This window comes from Lycium barbarum, chromosome 4 (genome assembly GCF_019175385.1).
Source record: "Lycium barbarum isolate Lr01 chromosome 4, ASM1917538v2, whole genome shotgun sequence".
NCBI lineage: Eukaryota > Viridiplantae > Streptophyta > Magnoliopsida > Solanales > Solanaceae > Lycium > Lycium barbarum.
The window spans coordinates 143,227,247-143,247,862 of NC_083340.1; the positions used below are offsets into that span (position 1 = coordinate 143,227,247).

A 20,616-nucleotide genomic window follows, 5' to 3' on the forward strand; every position below is an offset into this window, starting at 1 on the left:
TTCTTTGAAGGTTTTCTACCGTCAAAGTGTTAGAACATAAATCCTTGAAGAACAAACTTATCTCTGTGATTGGTTTCCATATTCTTTCCGGTAGGCGGCAAAATGCAATAGGAATCAAAGTTTTCATGAAAACATGGCAATCATGACTTTTCAGACCAATCAATTTTCCTTCATTCATATCAGCACGCTTGTCAAAATTAGGCGCATACCCCTCTGGCATCCGTAAATTCTTATTCCATTGACAAATCTCTCGTTTCTCCTCCAAAGTGAATGAAAAACTAGCCTTGGGCTTGAACAATTTATTATTCGTTAACTCTTGCAAGTTCAATTCAGGGCTCCTACAATATTCCTTTAAGTCCAATCTAGCTTTTGGTTATCTTTTGTCTTGCCTTTAACAGCCATAATAGTGTTGAACAAATTATCAAAGTAATTTTTTTCAATATGCATCACATCAAGATTATGCCGTAGAAGATTATCCTTCCAATACGGTAACCCCAGAATATGCTCTGTTTAGTCCAATTATGTTCAACACCATAACCAGGTAGTCTATAAGGGGCAACTTCTGTGACCTTAGACAAGTGACAAAGCCTCCCCCAAATTTCCTCTCCTGACAATGTTCGAGGTCACGGATTATTTTCAGTTTTATTCTTTCTAAATGCTTGTTTCATCCGCGCACAAACCCAAATGAATGTTTCTTGGTTCACTAGCAAAATCGGGATGAGTTCTATCAAAATGTTTCCACGCTTCTCCATCTGATGGATGACACATAACACCAGGTGTCCTTCTATTTTTGTTGTGCCATCTCATGTGAGGAGCAGAACTTGGCGAAGCAAACAAACTTTTTAACCTAGGTATAATAGGTAAATAATGTATCACCTTAATTGGAACCATCTTCCCACTAGGTGTCTGCCTATAACGCGCATGTCCATATAATTTACATTTATTTAAATTGGCATCTTGCTTATAGAACAACATACAACCGTTTGGACAACAATGAATTCTATCATATGGCAATCCTAATTTGGAAACCCATATCTTTGCTTGACAGTAACTCTTAGGTATGTCGAATTCCGGACTAACTAGTTCCCCCACAAGCTTAATCATTGAGTCCATAGGAGCTTTAGCAACAGTCCAATCTGATTTGATATTAATCATTCTAACTGCAACAGACAACTTAAAATGCTGACTCCCTACCCAAAGTGGACGACTAGCCTCTTCTAATTCTTGATAGAAGCGCATTGCTTCTTCATTAGGAGGTTGCTCAAAACTTTGCTCAGGTTCAAACCCAGACTGTACGCCAAAGGCATCATTAACTCTATCATATTAGACATGACTATATTCTTGCGACGCACTTCCTTCACCAACAACCATATTATAAAATATACCATTGACCCCATCAGTCTCTGCATGATCAATCCAAACATAATATTTCTCCGTAAACCCACAACTATATAAATGAACCCTAACCGCTTCCGATTTCAAATACTTCTTACACCGACAACGAGAACAAGGACACCTAATTACCCCTTCATTTTGAAAAGGGTGAAGTGACATTGCATGTGTGGTAAACCCGTCAACACCAACAAATTCATCATGTACACCCACACGATCACTATTATTCATATTATACATCCACATACGATCCATCTACAAAAAAATACCCACAAATTGTTGAGGTTATACAATATATTATAACTTAAGAATTCTAACTTAAAATATAACTTAAGAAAACACAATCCCAACCAATTCTAACTTTGAATTCTCAATAACAATTCTAACTTTAATAAGTTATGGATTCTAACTTTAATATAACTTTTAAAAGCACAATCCCAACCAATACTAACTTTGAATTCTCAATAACAATTCTAACTTTAATAACTTATGGATTCTAACTTTAATTCTAAAAATTGAAAAGTAAATCTAGTCAAATAAAGTCTACATTTTAGTTTAGAGGTTATAGAAATATTATAACTTTGAAAAGCACAATACCAACCAATTTTAACTTTGAATTCTCAATAACAATTCTAACTTTAATAACTTATGGATTCTAACTTTAATATAACTTGGAAAAGCACAATCCCAACCAATTATAACTTTGAAAAGCACAATCAATTCTAACTTTAATAACTTATGGATTCTAACTTTAATTCTAAAATTTGAAAAGTAAATCTAGTCAAATAAAGTCTACATTTTAGTTTAGAGGCTATAGAAATATTATAACTTAACAATTCTAACTTTGAAAAGCACAATCACAACCAATTCTAACTTTGAATTCTCAATAACAATTCTAACTTTAATAACTAACTTTGAAAAGCACAATCCCAACCAATTCTAAAAATTGAAAAGTAAATCTAGTCAAATAAAGTCTACATTTTAGTTTTGAGGTTATAAAAATATTATAACATAACAATTCTAACCTTGAAAAGCACAATCCCAATCTATTCTAACTTTGAATTCTCAATAACAATTCTAACTTTAATAAATTATGGATTCTAACTTTAATAAAACTTTGAAAAGCACAATCCCAACCAATTCTAAAATTTGAAAAGTAAATCTAGTCAAATAAAGTCTATATTTTAATTTTGAGGTTATAGAAATACTATAACTTAACAATTCTAACTTTGAAAAGGACAATCTCAACCAATTCTAATTTTGAATGCTCAATAACAATTCTACTAACTTATGGATTCTAACAAAAAGCACAATCCCAACGAACAAACAAAAAACACTAGTCAAATAAAGTATACATTTTTGCACAAATTCAACATCAATAATATTATAAACAATGATAACAAAGCTAACACAAATTCATTGACAATGAACATAAAATATAGCACAATCTCAAGCAAAAAAAAAAAATGAAAAGTAAACTATTCAAATAAAGTTTACATTTTTTCACAAATTCAACATTAATAACATTACAAATGATGTTTAACAAAGCTAAATAGACTAACATTAGGCCTAAAAAACTACAAATAAAACTAAAATTGAAAGAATTTTAAAAGCCCTAATTTAAAAAAAAACTAAGCTCAAATTACAAGTTAAAAACGGGGCTGGGGTAGGTGGAGTTGGGCTGCGCAGGTGGCAGCGGGTGGGCGGCGGCTAGCAGGTGGCGGGTGTGGGCAGGGGGGGGGGGGGGGTTAGGGTTTTTTGTTTAAGAGAGAAGTGGGAATATTTTTTGGGGAAGATGGCAAATGATATGCCAAACCCGTTTCTATCATATTGTTAAAAAAAAACAACGGACAAACCGACGCGGTCCGTCGGTTTTTTTTTTAAATATTGACCAGCCTTTGACTAAAAAAAAAACTAAAAACCGACGTAGTCCGTCAGTTTCTTTAAAAAAAATTGTTTATTAAAATTTTTAAAAACAAAATGAATTATAAATTATTTAATATATTTTTGAAACTAAAATCGACGTTGACCGTCTATTTTTAATTAATTAATTTTAATTTTCTTTAATAAAACTGACATGGGACGTCGGTTTTTGTAAAACAAATTAGTAGAAATATAATTTCAAAATTCCGTGAAAAAAACCGACGTTGTCCGTCTGTTTTTTAATTAAAAAAATAAAAAAAATACAAATACACAAAACCGACGCACTTTCAAAGAGACTCAGTCCGTCAGTTTTTTGTCCGTCGGATTTTGACAGTTTTTTAATAGTGTTAAAGCCTGTTTTAGTAGCTTGAAATGTGGCAATAAATCAGGTTGTTTGCTCTTTTGACCCTATTTTGTGTTGGTCTTTAATTTTTGTCCCTGAAATGAAACTTATGCCTAGCGGGACTTAAGTTCTTTGAGGGATCCGGTATAACTTATACATAATTCTTAAAGAACTTATGTTTCGCTAGCCATAAGTTCCATTAGAAGGGTAAACCGTTTAATTTCTTGCAATAAATTTAATAAATCATCCAAATCGTATTTTAGCTTGTCAAGAAAGTAATAGTGACAAAATTGAAAGATTTGAAACATGTACTGTTGTAATCTCATTGCCGATAAAATTGACCCGCCTCAAAATAAATCACCATCCATTACCCACCAAAAATTGCACTGTGTTTGATTAAAAAATGGAATTAATTTTGCTCCCATCTCATGAATTTTAAGGGGTTTTCATGGTTGAATTTGGAGGAAGGTTGGTGGAGCTTATGGTGGCATGTAGGGGTGAGCATGGTATGATATATATGGATTATCATACCGAAATCGAAATTTTTTATACCGTGGTTATGGTACTTGGTACGGTATTTGGTATGTACTTTTAAAAAGTTCGGTATGCGGTATTTATAAATAATATACCGAATACCATACCGAAGTATATAGTTACATATACAAGTCATATATACTAGTAGTTTAATACTAACAAATATATAAACAAGTATTAGTGCAAAATTAATTGTTTAAACATTGGAATTTTGATTAATCTATGTTAATTGAAATGCCCTTTTGTGTATTGAGTTAAGAAGGGGATTAATTGTGCTTCTTTTGAATATATTTACATGCGTAAGGTGTTGGTACGATATAATTGAGACGTTTCTTGAATAGCTGAAGTCGTAATTATCTATTATATAAGTATATGTAGGTCGAAGTCGAACAAACTATGGTTACCGATTTACCGTATGGAAAAACACCGAAATCGAACTAAAAAATACTGAACCATACCGAATTAATTTGGTATAGTAATGGAATAGTATTTTTAAAAATCGAAAACCGAAATTACCGTACCGAACTTTTCAATATCGTATCATACCGTACCATGTCTACCCCTAGTGGCAGGGTGTTTCAATGGAGGAAGGAGATGAAGAAGGTTGGAGAGATAAGTTTTGGGGTTTAATTTGGTGGGTAATGGGTCAAGTTTTATTTTGGAGCGGGTCAATTTAATTCAGTGGTAAATTAATGAGAAATGGCGATTAGGATATTATGTGGCAATTTTTAATGAGACGTCAATGTCACCATGACAGTCCGTCAGGGATGAAGGTAAATTTGTACACTTCATTAACTAACAATAAGGATACGGGTTTTAGAATAACTTAGTAAAGATAAATAAAAAAAAATCTCAAGTACATAAATTTCAAATAAAGTGAAAAATATTTAAAATCTATGGCCAAGCACCTTACTAAATTAATTTTCTTCTTTTCTTTTGAGAGAGTAGCCTTTGTTTGAATTCTAATCGAAAAAGATTTGGAAGAAAAAAAGAGCTGCAAAAATTCCCAACCAATACTTTCTACGGCCAATATTTATGACACGACAGCCAAGAGACATCCTTTTAAAACATTACAAAACAAAAAAAAACAAGAACAGAGTACTAAAAACAAATGGCCACTTCACAACTTTCCAACCTCAGTTTCCGACCACTTTACCGGCAAACTATTTTCCAGCAATGCCACCCCACTTCAGTTTTCCTCACACCCCCAAAAAAAACAAATACAAAAACTATTAAATATGGAAAAAAATTCAAGTGGATAATTTATCAAAGTTTAGTTGATAAACAGAGCCTAGTAACAAGTCCAACAGTCGATATGAAAAAATTAGTGGAATTTTTATATGATGATCTTCCTCATCTTTTTGATGATCAAGGAATTGATCGTAAGGCTTATGATGATTATGTGAAATTTAGAGACCCAATTACTAAACATGATTCAATTGATGGTTATTTGTTTAATATTGCCATGTTGAAGCAATTGTTCAGGCCTGATTTTCAGCTTCATTGGGCTAAACAGGTTAGCATTTATGTGAATTATTATTGTTCTGAGTTTAACTAATTTTATACACTGACAATACACAAAATAAATAATTATAAGAAACCGTCCATAAAAAGCGGTATTCTATATTGGAAAAATGGTTATGAGTTCAGTGGCACTGCTCATATAACTACAAGTAATTAAAAAAAAAATTGTATTAGTATCTTGGAAAATTAGTAATGAAATTAACTTTTATACACCGACAGTATAAATAGTTTACTCTTGCAACTTGTATAAGTACAAGCAACTGTCTATATAAAGTGGTATTAGCAAATTAGATGGTACAACATGTTAAATCAAGTTTAACTTATATCATGGCAGTGTAAAGAAATTTTTACACCATTAAATACAAAAATATGTCTACTAGTAACTCTCAAAAATTAAGACAGATTATCTGCTACAACAGGTAAAGAGATGACCCATCTGTGTAAAATTTATTTATATTGTCAGCGTATATAAGTTAAATTCGGTTGAAGTATACTAATTTATTCTTTATATTATTGGTGTTATATGAGGAAAATAACACTCTATGTCTATTTGGAGAAAATATTTACCCAAAATGGCCGATATTTCTAATATTACCCGAAATGGCCCTCTTATACATTATTATACACTTTTATACAAGGTTGATACAATGTCAGTAAGTGTATAATGTTGTATATCATGTGTATACACTGTTGCAAAAAAAAAAAACTGGCTATGCGGATGTAAATTTAAAATATGGCTACGTGGATGTAATATTTTATGCTGGATTGTATATTATTGAAATTATCCCTAAGTTAGATCCATTAGTTGTTCGAACTGCTTTTTTTCATTCTTTCTTGGATATTTTCTGTTTTTTTTTTTTTTCCTTACTTTCTTTTTGGTTGGTTTAGGGTGTTGCACTGATATTTAAGAACTTAGTATCACACCTATAGTACAGTTACCGCTCTGGCAGAATATCACTTTCCTGCTTGTTAAATGCTGAGACACAAATGAACTAATGACCAAGGGAAAGGACCTGTCTTTAGTTGTCTAAACTGTTTCTGATTGTTTAAGTGAGTGAACAACAATCAATCAACTATGCCTCGGTCCTAAATTAGTTGGCAGTCGGCTATATGAATTCATGTTAATATAGCTATCCCCCCCCCCCCCTCCCCCCCCTCCTCTCACATATGTAGTCTCGGAACCCAGACGCGGATGTAGGATTTGAAAATTTATGGTTCTAGATTCTAGGACAACGACTGCAAGTGCTAGTAACAGGAATATGAATTTAATTTTTCTACTCTACGTATTTAGTGAAATTTTAACAGATATATAGAGTTTGAGCCAAATGTATTGAATTCTGCCGAACCCGTATATTCAAGCCTATATCCGCCCTTGTCTGGAACGACTATGTTTTTGAAGCTTACATAGGCTGAGTTAGATTGTGATATTGAGTGATCGCTAAAAAAAGACTTGTAAAAAGCAATTCGTTAAATTAAAAATTGTAAATGTAGTGTACTGTAGTTTTGTATTAGAGCAGAAGTTTCATTCAGTATATTTGCTTTGTGCTACCTAACTTGTGTTTTTAAGTGATGCAATGGATAGATTATTGAACTTGAATTTTTTTGAGTGATTGAGTTTGTTGTAGACAGGGCCCTATGAAATAACTACAAGGTGGACTATGGTCATGAAGTTCGTTCTTCTTCCATGGAAACCTGAATTAGTCTTCACAGGCACTTCCGTTATGGGCGTCAATCCTAAAACGAACAAGTTTAACAGTCACGTGGTTTGATTCTTCGCTCTTCCTCAATGCAAATTCGATTAATTGAATCGCCTTGTGGATTAGTTACCGACTCTTGTTGAAATCTGCAGGACTACTGGGATTCGATTCAGAATAATGATTATTTTTCTCTAGAAGGTTTGTTCGAGGTCATGAAACAGGTGTGCTATCAAACTGGCAAAGTTTATGCTTTCAAGCTATGTTGCTCGGATTCTCCAAAACTTCTGCCCTGGCCGTGTTGGATCGTCCAAAAATGCATGGGTTTTAGAGGTCCGACACGCACCGGCTGCCATTTTTGAAGAGTCAGAGAAACGTAGCTTTCAAGTTCTTGGACCTTATTTTAATTTGGAATGCAAAATTTGAGCAGTTAAGGATTTACAAGACCCCCGACTTGGAAACACCCAGTTATCAGATACTAAGAAAAACAGCAGCTTACGAGGTTTGTAGTATTTATCTTATTGTATCGTATTCCAGGCTAAGAACCGCAACTTTACTTATATCTTTGAATGTTGTCTACTACCTTTAGCCTATGTTGCTTGGATTGTCCAAAAAATTAGCTGAACCGTTGCATTAGAGTTATAAGGTTTTTAAAGAGATGGATTCAGGATTTAAAGTAGTAGGTCCACTGCTTGCTAAAATTTATGATGTAAAATGCTTGTAATTTTAATTTGTTTAATGCAGGTAAGGAAATATGATCCTTTCATAGTTGTAGAAACAGAAGCCGACAATCTCGCAGGAAATAGAGGTTTCAATGATGTTGCGGGGTAAGATAACCAACTCTTTTTCTCCTTCCTCTTCTTCTATGTTTTTTTGAATCTCCTGTGATGTTTTTTAGAACGGGAGCCTTGGAGCACCGGTAAAGTTGTCTCGTTGTGACCTATAGGTCACGAGTTCGAGCCATGGAAGCAGCCACCGTGCTTTGTACATCGGGCTGCCCGTCTGTGATGTTTTGTATAACAGATTGGTATATATATATATAATCAGTATTAACTAATCTATGTATAGGTACATATTTGGCAAAAACTCAACGACAGAGAAGATACCGATGACTACTCCTGTCTTCACTCAGGCATTTGATGCTGAAAAATCTAAAGTGTCAATCCAAATAGTTCTCCCATCGGATAAATCTTTGAGCAGGTAACATGTCTTATTATTTAATATGTACGAAACCTTCTCACACTTTGTGAAAATAGTGAAGAACCTATGTCCTGAGTCCTGACATAGAACATGCACGTGTAAGCCCGGAGGCGGATGTAGACTCTGAACTTGATAGCTTAAATCTTTGAGTTTCTTACCACTGATCTAATCAATTGTACTTTTGAGAATATGGGCCCAAATATAATTTTTAAAGTTTAGTGTTTTCACATATATCTATGTTTTGCGCTGAAAATACTGAGTTCAGCTGAACCTAGTCATAAGCCGCGTCTGCCTCTGTGTGTAAGAGTTGTATTTTAGTTTTTTTCTTTGTTAAAATGAAAACAATGGAAATTAAAGCCTTTTTTTGAATAGCTTACCAGCTCCCAATAAAGAAGGTATTAGCTTAAGGAAAACGGAAGGAGGCATCGCTGCTGCACTAAAATTTAGTGGAAAACCAACAGATGATGTTGTTCAAGAAAAGGAGAAACAACTCCGATCCAGTCTTATAAGAGACGGTCTTAAACCTCAATCCGGTTGCATGCTTGCTCGCTACAATGATCCTGGTCGCACGTGGAAGTTTATAATGGTATGTTCTATGTACTGGAGTACTATTCGTCCCATTTCATCTCTCTTCAAGTTATTCTTTTGCTTTAGAAAACAAATCTTCTTTTGCTCTTTCTACTTCCCTTTCTGATTATGGCCTTCGAGACAAACTATGGCCTTCTCTTATAACTAGCTGTCTCTCTTTATAATGTTATTAGAGAATTGACATAATGTTTTCATCAAAATTTAAGATGCATATACATGAACATGCCCTGTAATCTATGTTGCTCGGACTCTCAAAAATATCGACAGCTGTATCGGATCCCGATCCTCCAAATGTAGTGCATTTTTGGAGAGGATCCACCACGGGTACGACAACATTTTTGGAGAGTCTTGAACAACATAGCATGTAATCATAAAAAATAAAAATAAAAATCATCTGGATGATTAAAGCTACGTCTCAGGTAGGAAAGATTGTTAAGTTCAACTTCCAGTGGTCTCTTACTAAATTTCTCCGATTGGCTGAGATATGATCTCAGCTTGTAATATCCAGTTATCAAGAGGGAATTTATAGATCATAAAAGAGAGAAAAAATTACGTCATTACAACTTTCTACTATTCCCAATTATTTTGAGATTGAGACATAGATGATTGATCGGTCGATAAGATTAGTATGATATTGTGTTGCTAATATTTTCTCATGTGATGAAAGGTTTTTGCGTGTGTTTGCCTAATATTTTATGATCCTTTAGTGTCTCTGTCACTTTCTAAAGTAATTTTGTGTCTAATCTATTTTCTTTTTCTGCTTTGGACTTGTAGAGGAATGAAGTTATTATATGGCTTGAAGACTTCAAGATGGATTGAATCTTGGTTATTTCATTGTCCCATGGAGTCTATCGGAAATAGTCGACTGAATCTGTCAATTATTTTTACCAACGTAGAAAAGCGTGTTTTTGGTAGTGTCTGGTGTTCATATATTGACTCTCATTCTCAAAATTGTTGAGAGTTTCAGGAGTGCAAGACAAGAGATTGACAAGCAAAAGACAGTTTAGAAAAATGTACTTATACTGAACAGTTCCACAAGCAATGAAATTACGGTTTACTGTATTTTGTATGCACGGGCCATGTCTGAAATGTTTAGAGATTTTTTTTTTGTTGTTGAATAAATGTGGCTTGTATATAGCACAGAAAGGCTTGTGCTGAACTCACTCACTTTACATTAAAAAGTTTTTTATAATGCTTTCACCAAATTATGTTTTGAAGTTTAACTTCTATACTTGGATGTAAACAATATTTATACAGTCAGGTCATTATAAATTATTGATTAGCTTCTACAGTGATGATGTATGTTTGCCAATAATAATAAAAAGGCAAGACAATAAGCCATTTCATTGAACTAAGCATTCTTACACATAGCATAGCAGGGAAGTTAGAAATTTTGTCAAGAGTGTTTAAGGTATAATATGTATATATATACAAAAAGTTTTTTTTTTTTTAACTTATGTATGTAGTAAAATATTTTAATTAATCACCCTTCGGTCCGTGTGGCTTGCCACTGCTTGCACCATTCTTTCTGTTTTACCTACTTCGTTTTCTACTTCAAGAGTCAAAAGACACTATTCTTTGGTGATTTTTTCTTTTTGTACCTTTTTTATCAATATTATAGTAATATAGTTTTTAAATATGTAAATCTTTCTTTTCAAAAATAAATCAATCAATATCTAAGTTTAGAACGACAAATAGTTAGCTTGACACTCGAAAAAAATAATTATAACAACAACAACATACCCAGTGTAGTCTCACAAGTGGGGTCTGGAGAGGGTAGGGTGTATGAAAATCTTATCCCTACATTTGTGGGATAGAGAGGTTGTTTCCGATAGACACCCGGTGAAAAAAAAGTACAAAAAAGTAACTCCTATCCATCCATTATTAAATGCTTCCTATATTCTCTTCAAACTTTTTGATATTGCAATAGGACTGGAAAATTTAATTATAGTAATTAGTCAAGTATGACGGTTTCAAGGTCTAATTATAAAAACCTAGCTAAAAGAGGATGGATCGAAGGATAGTTGCTACATCAAAACTAGGCGCAAAGAATCAAAAAATACAAATACAAAATTATTAATTATGGAAAAAGGTTCAAAAGGATAATTTTATCAAAGATTAGTTGATAAACAGAGCCTAGCAAAAGAACCAACAGTTGATACGAAAAAATTAGTGGGATTTTGGTATGAAGATCTTCCACATCAATTTGATGATCAAGGAATTGATCCTACAGCATATGATAATTATGTGAAATTTAGAGACCCAATTACTAAACATGATTCAATTGATGGCTATTTGTTTAATATTGCCATGTTGAAGCAATTGCTCAGGCCTGATTTTCAGCTACATTGGGCTAAACAGGTCAGCATTTCTACAGTTTCTTGTGAATTCATTACTAATTTAACTTCTATATGCTGACAGGTCACTCAAAACAAAATTACAATAGAAGGAAGGCAAAGATATAGATTGCACCCTGAACTATATCCGAAATGACGAGTTCACACTCCAAATAATCGGCGACTTGTTACTCCCCTAACCATCTAAAAAATGAATTTAATGTCTTCTTGATACTCATATTACCAGTTGCACAAGAGGAGGTATTACACACTCCCGCAGCGCCACATTGAATTTTTTAATTTTATATATTTTTTCTTTATTCATTTAATTTTTCTTTTGTTAATTATCTTTACACTAATTAATCCCTAATTAGTTCAATCAAAGAGAAGAAAATGATGCAATCACTAAATCCAGCTTAATCAAGTTCCAATCGAACTCATATCAAATCTCGGAAAAAAATGAAAAGGAATATGGAAAAAGAATTATTGGAAAAGAATATCAAATTATACTCCCTCTGTTTCTAAATAATAGTGCTTTAGATTTTTTATTTTGTTTCAAAATAAGTGGTGCTTTAGAACTTAAAGAAGAAATTGATCTTATTCATCCAAAATTGTCCTTATTTACATAATCAAGAATCATTAAGTAGCTATTCTAGAAAAGAGGTAACTTCGAAAAAGATAAAATTTGATTAAGGGTAAGTTAGGAAAAATACTTCTAATTTTCTAAGAACGAGCAATTTTTTAAATGGTGTGCAAGATAAAAACACGACTTATTATGAGGTAGTGATTACTTTGAGCACCCACTAACACAATATATTAACAAAGTACTCTTTTCCATTATATCATCATCATTTTTAGTGGCATCAAAAGCGTTTTTAAAGTTGTTAAAATTTATCAAAATGTGTAAGAATTTACAAAGTCATAAAAACTTTAATTAAGGGTAAAAAGAGACCAAAAAAATTCATGTGATCGACTATAAAAAATGGACATTCTCCTCCGTTATATATAAAATGATGGGTCTTTTTTTTTATAAACTATAAACTTATGGGTTAAGTTTTATATTTAAAAATAGTTGGAATACCAAATGATACCTTTTTGGAGAATTTTGGATTTAAAATCATGATATGAAGTTGAAGTTGAAACTTTATGCAAATTGCATGAACAAACGGTGATTTGAAATCAAAATATATCGCATGACCAAAAGCCTATTAAAATTGCTAAAATTTACAAAAATATGTGAAGAAAATTCACAAAGTCATAAAAAACTTTAATTAGGGATAAAGGAAAACAAAAATATTCATGTGAGGACTACAAATAATTGACATTCTCCCTTATATTGAGTAGTAATTTCAGTTGCTATCTTCTTAAAATTTATCAAAAATGTGTGAGTAGAATTCACATAATCATAAAAACTTCAATTAGAGCTATCAGAAACAACCTCTCTATCTCCCAAGATAGGGTTAATGTTTGCGTACACTATATCCTTTTCAAACCCACTTGTGAAATTATACTAAGAGGTCGTTTGGTTGGAAACAAGCTATCTTATGATTACTTATCATGAGATTAGTTATCATACCCTCTAACAGGGATAAAATAACACTATAAATCCCGAGATGGGACTAGTTATACCCCGATTTTGTCCCAACCAAACGTTAGATAAACTCATCTCATATTTAATCCCAGATTATTTATCCCTTATCTCTTGTACCAAACGAGCCCTAAGTATGTCGTTGTATAAAAACTTCAATTAGGAGTAAAAAAGATAAAAATAAAATAAAATATGAGCATAATACACAAGCATGCCCTCAAACTCAATCTCAACTATCAAGTATGCCCTCCAATTTTGAATGTGCACAAGTAGACACCTCAATTTGCCTCCACTTTATCAAGTTAAACACTCCAACTTACATAATGATCATATAGACACCATCAAAATTTATGTATCATATAAGTAATTGTGTTTACATGTTCAACTTCATCCAAGTTGAAGTGCCTACTTATGCACGGTCAAAATTAGAGGACACACTTGACAGTTGAGACTAAGTAGGTGTTTGCCCATAGAAATCAAAAACCTTTTCACTTTCTCTGAAATTTTGGAGTTAGAGTTGTATTTGGACATAATTTTTGCAAATAGTATTTTTTGTTGAAATGTACTTGTTTTGATTGTTAAAAAGAGGTGAGTTTTTCAAATTTTGAATACAACTTCAGTTATATTTAAAATCTTTATGATCAAACACTAATTTTTAAAAAAAAAATCGGAAAAAAATGAATACTTGTTTTGCGCAAAGGGTCCTAGGTTTGACGGCTTAGTGGACATTCTCCCTTCCCTTATACTATATATATATAGCAGTAAAGTAAGGTAAAGTTATCAGTTTCTTCCTTGTAGGGTTTTTATATTATTCCCAAACAAACACTCTCTCTTTCTCCTCTAGGGTTTACTACAACCACCATGGATCTAACAAAGAAACGTAAAGCTGATGAAAACGGCGTTTCTTATCCATCCACCACAACCAATGAATCAACTTTCACACATGTTCTTTCCCCTGAAGACATTGACAAGATTCTTGAAACTTTTACTAAAGACCAATGTGTATCAATTCTTCGTAACGCTTCTCTTGGTTACCCTGATATTCTTGAATCTATTCGTCAGGTAGCTGATGGTGATATCTCACATCGTAAACTATTTATTCGGGGTCTTGGTTGGGAAACAACAACTGATAAACTGAAACAGGTTTTTTCTGTATATGGTGAATTAGATGAAGCTATTGTTATAACTGATAAAGGTTCAGGGAAATCAAAAGGGTATGGTTTTGTTACATTTAAACATGTTGATGGTGCTATTCTTTCTTTAAAAGAACCTAATAAGAAAATAGATGGAAGGATTACTGTTACACAGCTTGCTGCTGCTGGTAATTCGTCGTCGGGGAAAGGGAGTTTGCAGTCTGGTGGTGGTGGTGGTGGTGTTGATGTTGCTGTTAGGAAGATTTATGTTGGTAATGTTCCGTTTGAGATTTCGAGTGAGAAGTTATTGAATCATTTTTCTATGTATGGTGAGATTGAAGAAGGACCATTGGGTTTCGATAAACAAACGGGTAAAGCTAAAGGTTTCGCGTTTTTCGTGTATAAGACTGAGGAGGGAGCTAAGGCAGCGTTAGTTGATCCGGTTAAGACGGTAGAAGGACATCAGGTGTTGTGTAAATTGGCAACGGATAATAAGAAGGGGAAGCAACAGCAGCAACAGCCGCAGCAGAATATGATGGGGCCTGGAGGAATGCCGAATACTGATGATAGGATGATGCCCGGCTCAAATTATGGTGGTGGTGTGCCTGTAAGCGGGTTGGGTCCATATACAGGGTATTCAGGTCCAGGAATAATGCAACAGCAGCCACCACCTCAGCCTCAGCCTGGAATGGTGAATCCACATGCTATTGGTGGGCCTGGATATGGAAACCAAGGACCACCGGCATCGTTTACAGGTGGATATGCTGGTGGGTATGCTGGTGGTGCTGGTGGAGATTACAGTGGAAACGCTGGAGGGTACAGGATGCCTCAAAGCTCTGCTGCTGGAATGCCGCCTAGCTCAGGAGGTGGTTATCCAGATGGTGGCAGTTATGGTTATCCCTCACAGGTACCACAACAACCAGGAGCAGCCGGGTCAAGGGTTCCACCAGGAGCCGGAATGTACCAGGGCATGCCTCCATATTACTGAGGTAATAATCCTTTTGAGTTTGTTTGTGGATGACTGTTAAACATATATATTTGTTGAGCAACTATCATAGTACTGAGGTAATAATCCTTGTGTATTTGTTTGTTTGATTGACTACTATTAGACATATGATTTGCTTTAGGCATAATACATAAACAGGCCCTCAAACTTGGCCTTAGTTGGCAAGTGTGCCCTCCAAATTTGAGTGTGCACAAGTAGACACCTCAACTTGTCTCCACTTTGTCAGATGAACACTCTAACTTACAAAATGATCATCAAGACAAATGTCAGTGCCACGTCAACATTTGTGTTTATGTGTTCAACTTTATACAAGTTGAGGTGCCTACTTGTGCATATCCAAAGTTGGAGGGCATACTTGCTAGCTGAGGCCAAGTTTGAGGGCATGTATATCTATTATGCCTTTACTTTATTCATATATATATGTTGAGCAACTATCTGAGGACTCTTGGTTTACCAACTTTTTTTTTCTTTTTTTGTATGATATGGTGTAGTTCAAAAGTTTTGTGAGAGTGCATGGCTTACTATTCGTGGAATAGTGTGTGTTTTCTCCATGTTTATTTGGTGAGCTAATGGCCCCATACTTGTTCTTGAGTAAAGTAGCTAACTTTTTTTCATTGCTATGCATAAATTTTTTGTGCTGTAGGTTGTCCATTACTTGATTTTTGTGATGTATTATTTAGGAGAACAAAATCTTGTGTTATTTCTGTCTGATTTTCTTGAAGAAGAATTTGGGAGTCCATTGGGAATCATTGTGTTATTTTTGTGAGGTAACCAGGAGAAAAAAATTGTGTTTTCTGTCTGATTTTTTTTTAAAGGAAAATTTGGGAGTGACCGGTTGGGAGTCGATTGTTCTCTGTTTAGGTTAGTGTCTTGTGTGTGTATTTTCTTTATAGCATTTGGACACGGGGCTGCAGTTTTGGAAGGTTTATTGGCTTTAGCACTGATCTGCTCCTTGGATATCTTTTGAGTCGTCTAATATTTCTGGTGAATTTTCTACATTGATTAAGTAGCAAGAACTTGTTTGCTGAGTGTGTAAACTGTTTTACTGCATTCCTGCCATGAGTAGGGGAGTCCATATCTTGTATCAGTTCTTCAACGGGATGAGATTGGGTGAAAGATATAAAGGGAATGTTTTAGCTCATGGTTCTAGGCTCTCTATAATACTACCCCAATTAAGGTGAAAACATTCTATTTGATAGCAATTGGGAAAAGCCATTAAGGTAACAGAATAATGGAGACTCGTCAAATATGGGAAGGAGTTAACTGTATTTGTGAAATTTTCATGGATATGGTAGTAACCTAAGATTTCTTTCCCTCTTGTTTTCCTTTCTCCCACGGGGTGGGAGAGGATCTACTTGCGCTAGTCCAGCGCATCTTCTGTAGAGCCCCTTATAGCTTCATTCAATGTGCTGTTTAGTGTGGTTTATGTCCATCCCCTTTACTTTGAAAATTATTTGTCTTACAAATTTTTGATGTTGGTATCTTGAATGATTGAATCGTATATGGATATCTGTTCAGGTGTCTTGAGAGCTTCTTGGACGCAACATGCTTTAAATGGTTGTGGTGATTTCCTGATTGCAGACTCTGAAATCTTTGGTTACATGGACTGCTGTAGATCTGTTGCTGCTTCACCTATCTGCTCTTATGTGTGGCTGTTAGTTGCTATTTGCTACTATTAAGTTAGTACCTAGGTTACTTAAAAAATTGCTGTATCTTTTGATTAACGTGTTGAGGATTGATGTCCGTTTTGTTAACTAATATTACCCGTACTTCCTGTTTCTTGTATGTTCCCCCTATCTGCAATCTTGCTTAAGATCTGGCAAATATGACCTTCTAGGTCTTCTATCATGTTATGTTTTGCCATTATTGGCTCAGATTCTGTATTTTGACTACAAAGGAGCTTTGTGATGTTGGATACTGCTGATCCAAAACAAATTATTTGATGCAAACACAATATCTTTATGTTTTTCTAATTAGAAATTTAGAATTATGTTTTCTTTTAAAAACAGTACTAGTTCTTAAATGAATAAATAGATGGAGTTTGATAGGAAGATGGCAAAAACACAGATGTTGTGTGGTATTAAAGATCCAAAATGTACACCGTTTGCCTGCATTTTCTAGTTGTCTCAATAGCCGTTGAAAAAGGGTCTTTGTTTATGCTGTTGGTCACTGATTTGAATCAAATAATCCGACGCAATCACGGTATGTGGATTGTTTTTGTTAGAATTTTCTGTAACACGGTTAATTCATAAATTATCTGGAGTGGTGTTTGTAAGGCTGGAAACTCGCAAATGCTATGTCGTAGCTAGAACCAAAATCTATGCTGTCTGCCATTTTGCCTGTATTACTGCTTAGTATGAGAGGTTAGAAGTACACGCCTCTTTGTCGACATGCTTGCTTGCCCACGCAGGGGCATTTAAGTGTTTTCGCTTAATTTTATGTTATGAGATAAAATTGTACAGCTGCACTGCGCTGAAATTTTCTGAGTATGCTTATTGTGAGTTAGAACGATATATGAAGTGGTGACCTATAGGACTTCTCATCGTTAGCGGTGACCTACAGGACTTCTCATCGTTTTCATCAAATTTCCTTTGCGTTTACTCTGGTACATCGTCTTCCTTTGTATATCTCTTTGTGAGACTGTTTAAACCTAATCCATCGATTTTCTCTTTCCATGGGTTGTGATATCGTCACCCCTGTGCTCAACCTTTTCTTTGAGTTCTCTCTTGCAGTCGTTTTATCGGAAGAAATACGCTTCCTGATATTCTGCATTTAACATCTGTCAGATCTCTTCGCTGATTGGTCTGCCTTTGTGCTTCATAGTTTGATTTGTGTTCTCTTCATCTGTTTGATGTTGCATCATGCCCGGATCTGGTTATTGATGGTTTCAGCTCTGTGCGATTTGGCGTATTGTCGGGATAGTGAGGTTTATTCTGGTGTAAATTGATTAGCATCTCCCTTCATTAACTATTCATAATACCACATGTTGATTGATACATATTGTGTCGGCTGAGTTCTAAAATTTGAGACATAAAATGTTTATCCACTTTCCCCAATAATTGGAGGAGTTGAAAGAGTTTCAATATATTTTATGATTGTCAGAGCTTGCACCAGCAACTTAGTATATTTTTGGCTTCTACAAGAATTTTTAACTTCATAGCATGAATATTTGTGGATATTCCAAAACCAAAAGGAAGCAATCATTTGCATTACTTGAATAATTCCACTAAGATTTTATCTGTATATTTCAACAATATTTTAGTTGTCACTATAGCAAGCCACACTGTTTATGAAGAAATTCAGGATTTAATTAGTTTTCTGATGAGTGTATATTATGCCTTGAAAGAACACTGTTACTGAATACAGAGTAGCTGTCTGTTTTGTGTTGTCTCCTCAAGAGTACAGAGCAACTGCTATTTTACCTGAAGAAAATAAATTTATTCAAATACAGTAAACAGGGAGACAAAAGAGAGAGCTGCCATTAAGAAGATCAATTACGTGTTTTCGAATAGAATTGATGCACTTAGAACTCTTAAGAGAATTGAAGCTTTTGCGACATATAAGGCATCAGAATGTGATTGCTTTGAAAGATGTGATGATGCCTATTCATAGAAGCAGTTTCAAGGATATCTATTTGGTGTATGAGTTGATAGATACAGATCTTAATCATATCATTAAGTCGACGCAGCCTTTGTCCAATGACCATTGCAAGTATTTTCTTTTTCAGGTAAGGTTAGCTTGTGAACTCATTTCTGTTTGTTGTCCTTATTGCTTTTACGCCACATTAATACACACATACTTTTCTAGTTCTCCCTTAATTATAAGTTTTTGATCACTTGATTGAGCTTCTTCTTTTTGATGTTTAGTTGTTCGTTGCATTCAGGATTCTTAGTTTTATCTGATAACACTGACATCTAGATGGGAAATGAGGGAGGGGGGGTAGGAAAAAAAAACGGCAAAAGTTTACACTTCTTGACAATTTCACTTGTATCAAGCAGCAGACCAAAAGAGTAAAATGATATCAAATTGCTAAATTTGAACTAGCTATTGTCTTTCTCCTTGGCTACCTTTAAACTTATGTTTCTACTTGTACATATATTTGTAAGTTGGGAAACTCAAAGAGTGCTAAACATTAGTAAAACATTCATATTTGTGCATTGTGCAGTAACCAAAGAAGTCTTATGGATGTTAACATATGAGAAAAATATTGCTCTTCTGCACTTATCCTGTAGTTTGAGAAGTGAGAGAATTCGTAAAACTTGGATTGCTAAGCTGGAAGGTTCTCCAAAGGAGTTCCAGTTTTTTTTTTTTTTAATTGGTAACTGTATCTATATTTCATCCTGATCAAAACAGTACATAGGTTGTACTGAACCGTATTTACAAAGGTATTCCTACTTTCTGAAATCTTACTTATACATTGAATCTAATCCATCAATGATGGGAGGCTGTGTCATTGGAATAGACCTGATTACACCAGAAACATAATAACAAAATACAATTCAGCTTGATTTCCTGCGTGCTATTTTCTACATTCTCAAAACACCTAGAGTTTCTCTCCTTCCAGATTGTCCACCAAATGCTTGCGGGGACAATTCTCCATCTACATCTGTTGTTTGCCTGCAACCCTGCTTCTGAAGTGCCTCTGTAATCTTTCCAGGCATAGTCCAAGATATACCTTTTAAGATTTAAGAATAATCTCCATAGTTGTCCTGTTACCTTGCAATGTAGGAATAGATGATTGACCGTCTCTGCATCATCACCACAAAAAAAGCACCTGGACCATAGTGGCAACCCTCTTCTCATCAAATTTTCTTGTGTCAACACTGCTTCCTTAGCTAGTAACCATATAAAGCATGCTACTTTATGTGGAATTTTTGTTTTCAAGATTTGTTTCCATGGCCAGTTGTTGGGTTGGGAGAGTCCGGGGCCGGTTGGTTGGCACTGGCTTCGGAATTAGGAGGGGAACTGCTTCCAAATAAATCACGAAATAAATCAGTCCACCTGAAGCCCCTTCCTCCAGCGCCCTCACCTGATCCTGAGCCAGAGGCCCCGGCCCCCGAAGGAGCCATCATGGTTTTTATTGATTCGGCCTCAGCAGTAATCAGGGTCCTAACAGCTAAAAGAATGGCGAAGGTCAGACCTCCGGATCCCGAGCAGCCCCACTTACATAATGCAAAGGAGAGGGCTCGACCCCCCACAAGCCCGAAAAAGAGCAAAAAAGAACATAACCTCCGATACGATAAACAGCTCCGAAAGCCCTAATGATTACCGAAACCAATTTGGAATGGCTAATAAAAGCCAACATGAAGTTTTCTTGAGTTCTTTTACTGTCCGACCAGGTAGCTTGCTCCCAGA

The 20,616-nt window shown here is 34.7% G+C and overlaps 2 protein-coding genes and 1 pseudogene across 5 annotated transcripts in view; all 3 read left to right on the forward strand.

Annotated features, from left to right (window-relative positions):
* Positions 1 to 5,200: 5,200 nt before the first annotated feature.
* On the forward strand, positions 5,201 to 10,260 carry LOC132636755 (heme-binding-like protein At3g10130, chloroplastic). Of its 2 annotated transcripts, none has more exons than XM_060353773.1 (8): positions 5,201 to 5,708; positions 7,342 to 7,479; positions 7,566 to 7,634; positions 7,841 to 7,912; positions 8,155 to 8,237; positions 8,479 to 8,610; positions 8,983 to 9,196; positions 9,973 to 10,260. In XM_060353773.1, the coding sequence occupies exons 1-8, from the start codon at positions 5,304 to 5,306 to the stop codon at positions 10,015 to 10,017; spliced, it is 1,158 nt and encodes a 385-aa protein (XP_060209756.1). In that variant the 5' UTR covers positions 5,201 to 5,303; the 3' UTR covers positions 10,018 to 10,260. The 2 variants fall into 2 exon arrangements, with proteins under 2 accessions (XP_060209756.1, XP_060209757.1); XM_060353774.1 differs by having other exon boundaries at positions 5,570 to 5,708; positions 7,346 to 7,479.
* A 3,637-nt stretch (positions 10,261 to 13,897) lies between these two features.
* Positions 13,898 to 20,616, forward strand: part of LOC132636756 (UBP1-associated protein 2C-like) — a 7,817-nt gene continuing 1,098 nt past the window's right edge. The window contains exons 1-2 of one of the 3 annotated variants that reach the window (XM_060353777.1): positions 13,898 to 15,244; positions 18,713 to 18,736. In XM_060353777.1, coding sequence (XP_060209760.1) covers positions 13,984 to 15,243 — 1,260 coding nt within the window. In that variant the 5' untranslated portion in view covers positions 13,898 to 13,983 and the 3' untranslated portion in view covers position 15,244; positions 18,713 to 18,736. Of the gene's footprint in view, positions 15,245 to 16,779; positions 17,177 to 18,712; positions 18,737 to 20,616 lie in introns of those variants that run through there. The other 2 variants (XM_060353775.1, XM_060353776.1) reach the window with 2 other exon arrangements.
* Positions 17,355 to 20,616, forward strand: part of LOC132637970 (mitogen-activated protein kinase 7-like) — a 5,309-nt pseudogene continuing 2,047 nt past the window's right edge.

Excerpts from the sequence above, each read along its gene's own strand:
- LOC132636755 (XM_060353773.1), top strand. The coding sequence starts at position 5,304 with ATGGCCACTTCACAACTTTCCAACCTCAGTTTCCGACCACTTTACCGG. Across the intron at positions 8,238-8,478 it reads GGTTTCAATGATGTTGCGGG|GTACATATTTGGCAAAAACT; the intron begins GTAAGATAACCA and ends ATCTATGTATAG. Across the intron at positions 9,197-9,972 it reads GCACGTGGAAGTTTATAATG|AGGAATGAAGTTATTATATG; the intron begins GTATGTTCTATG and ends TTGGACTTGTAG.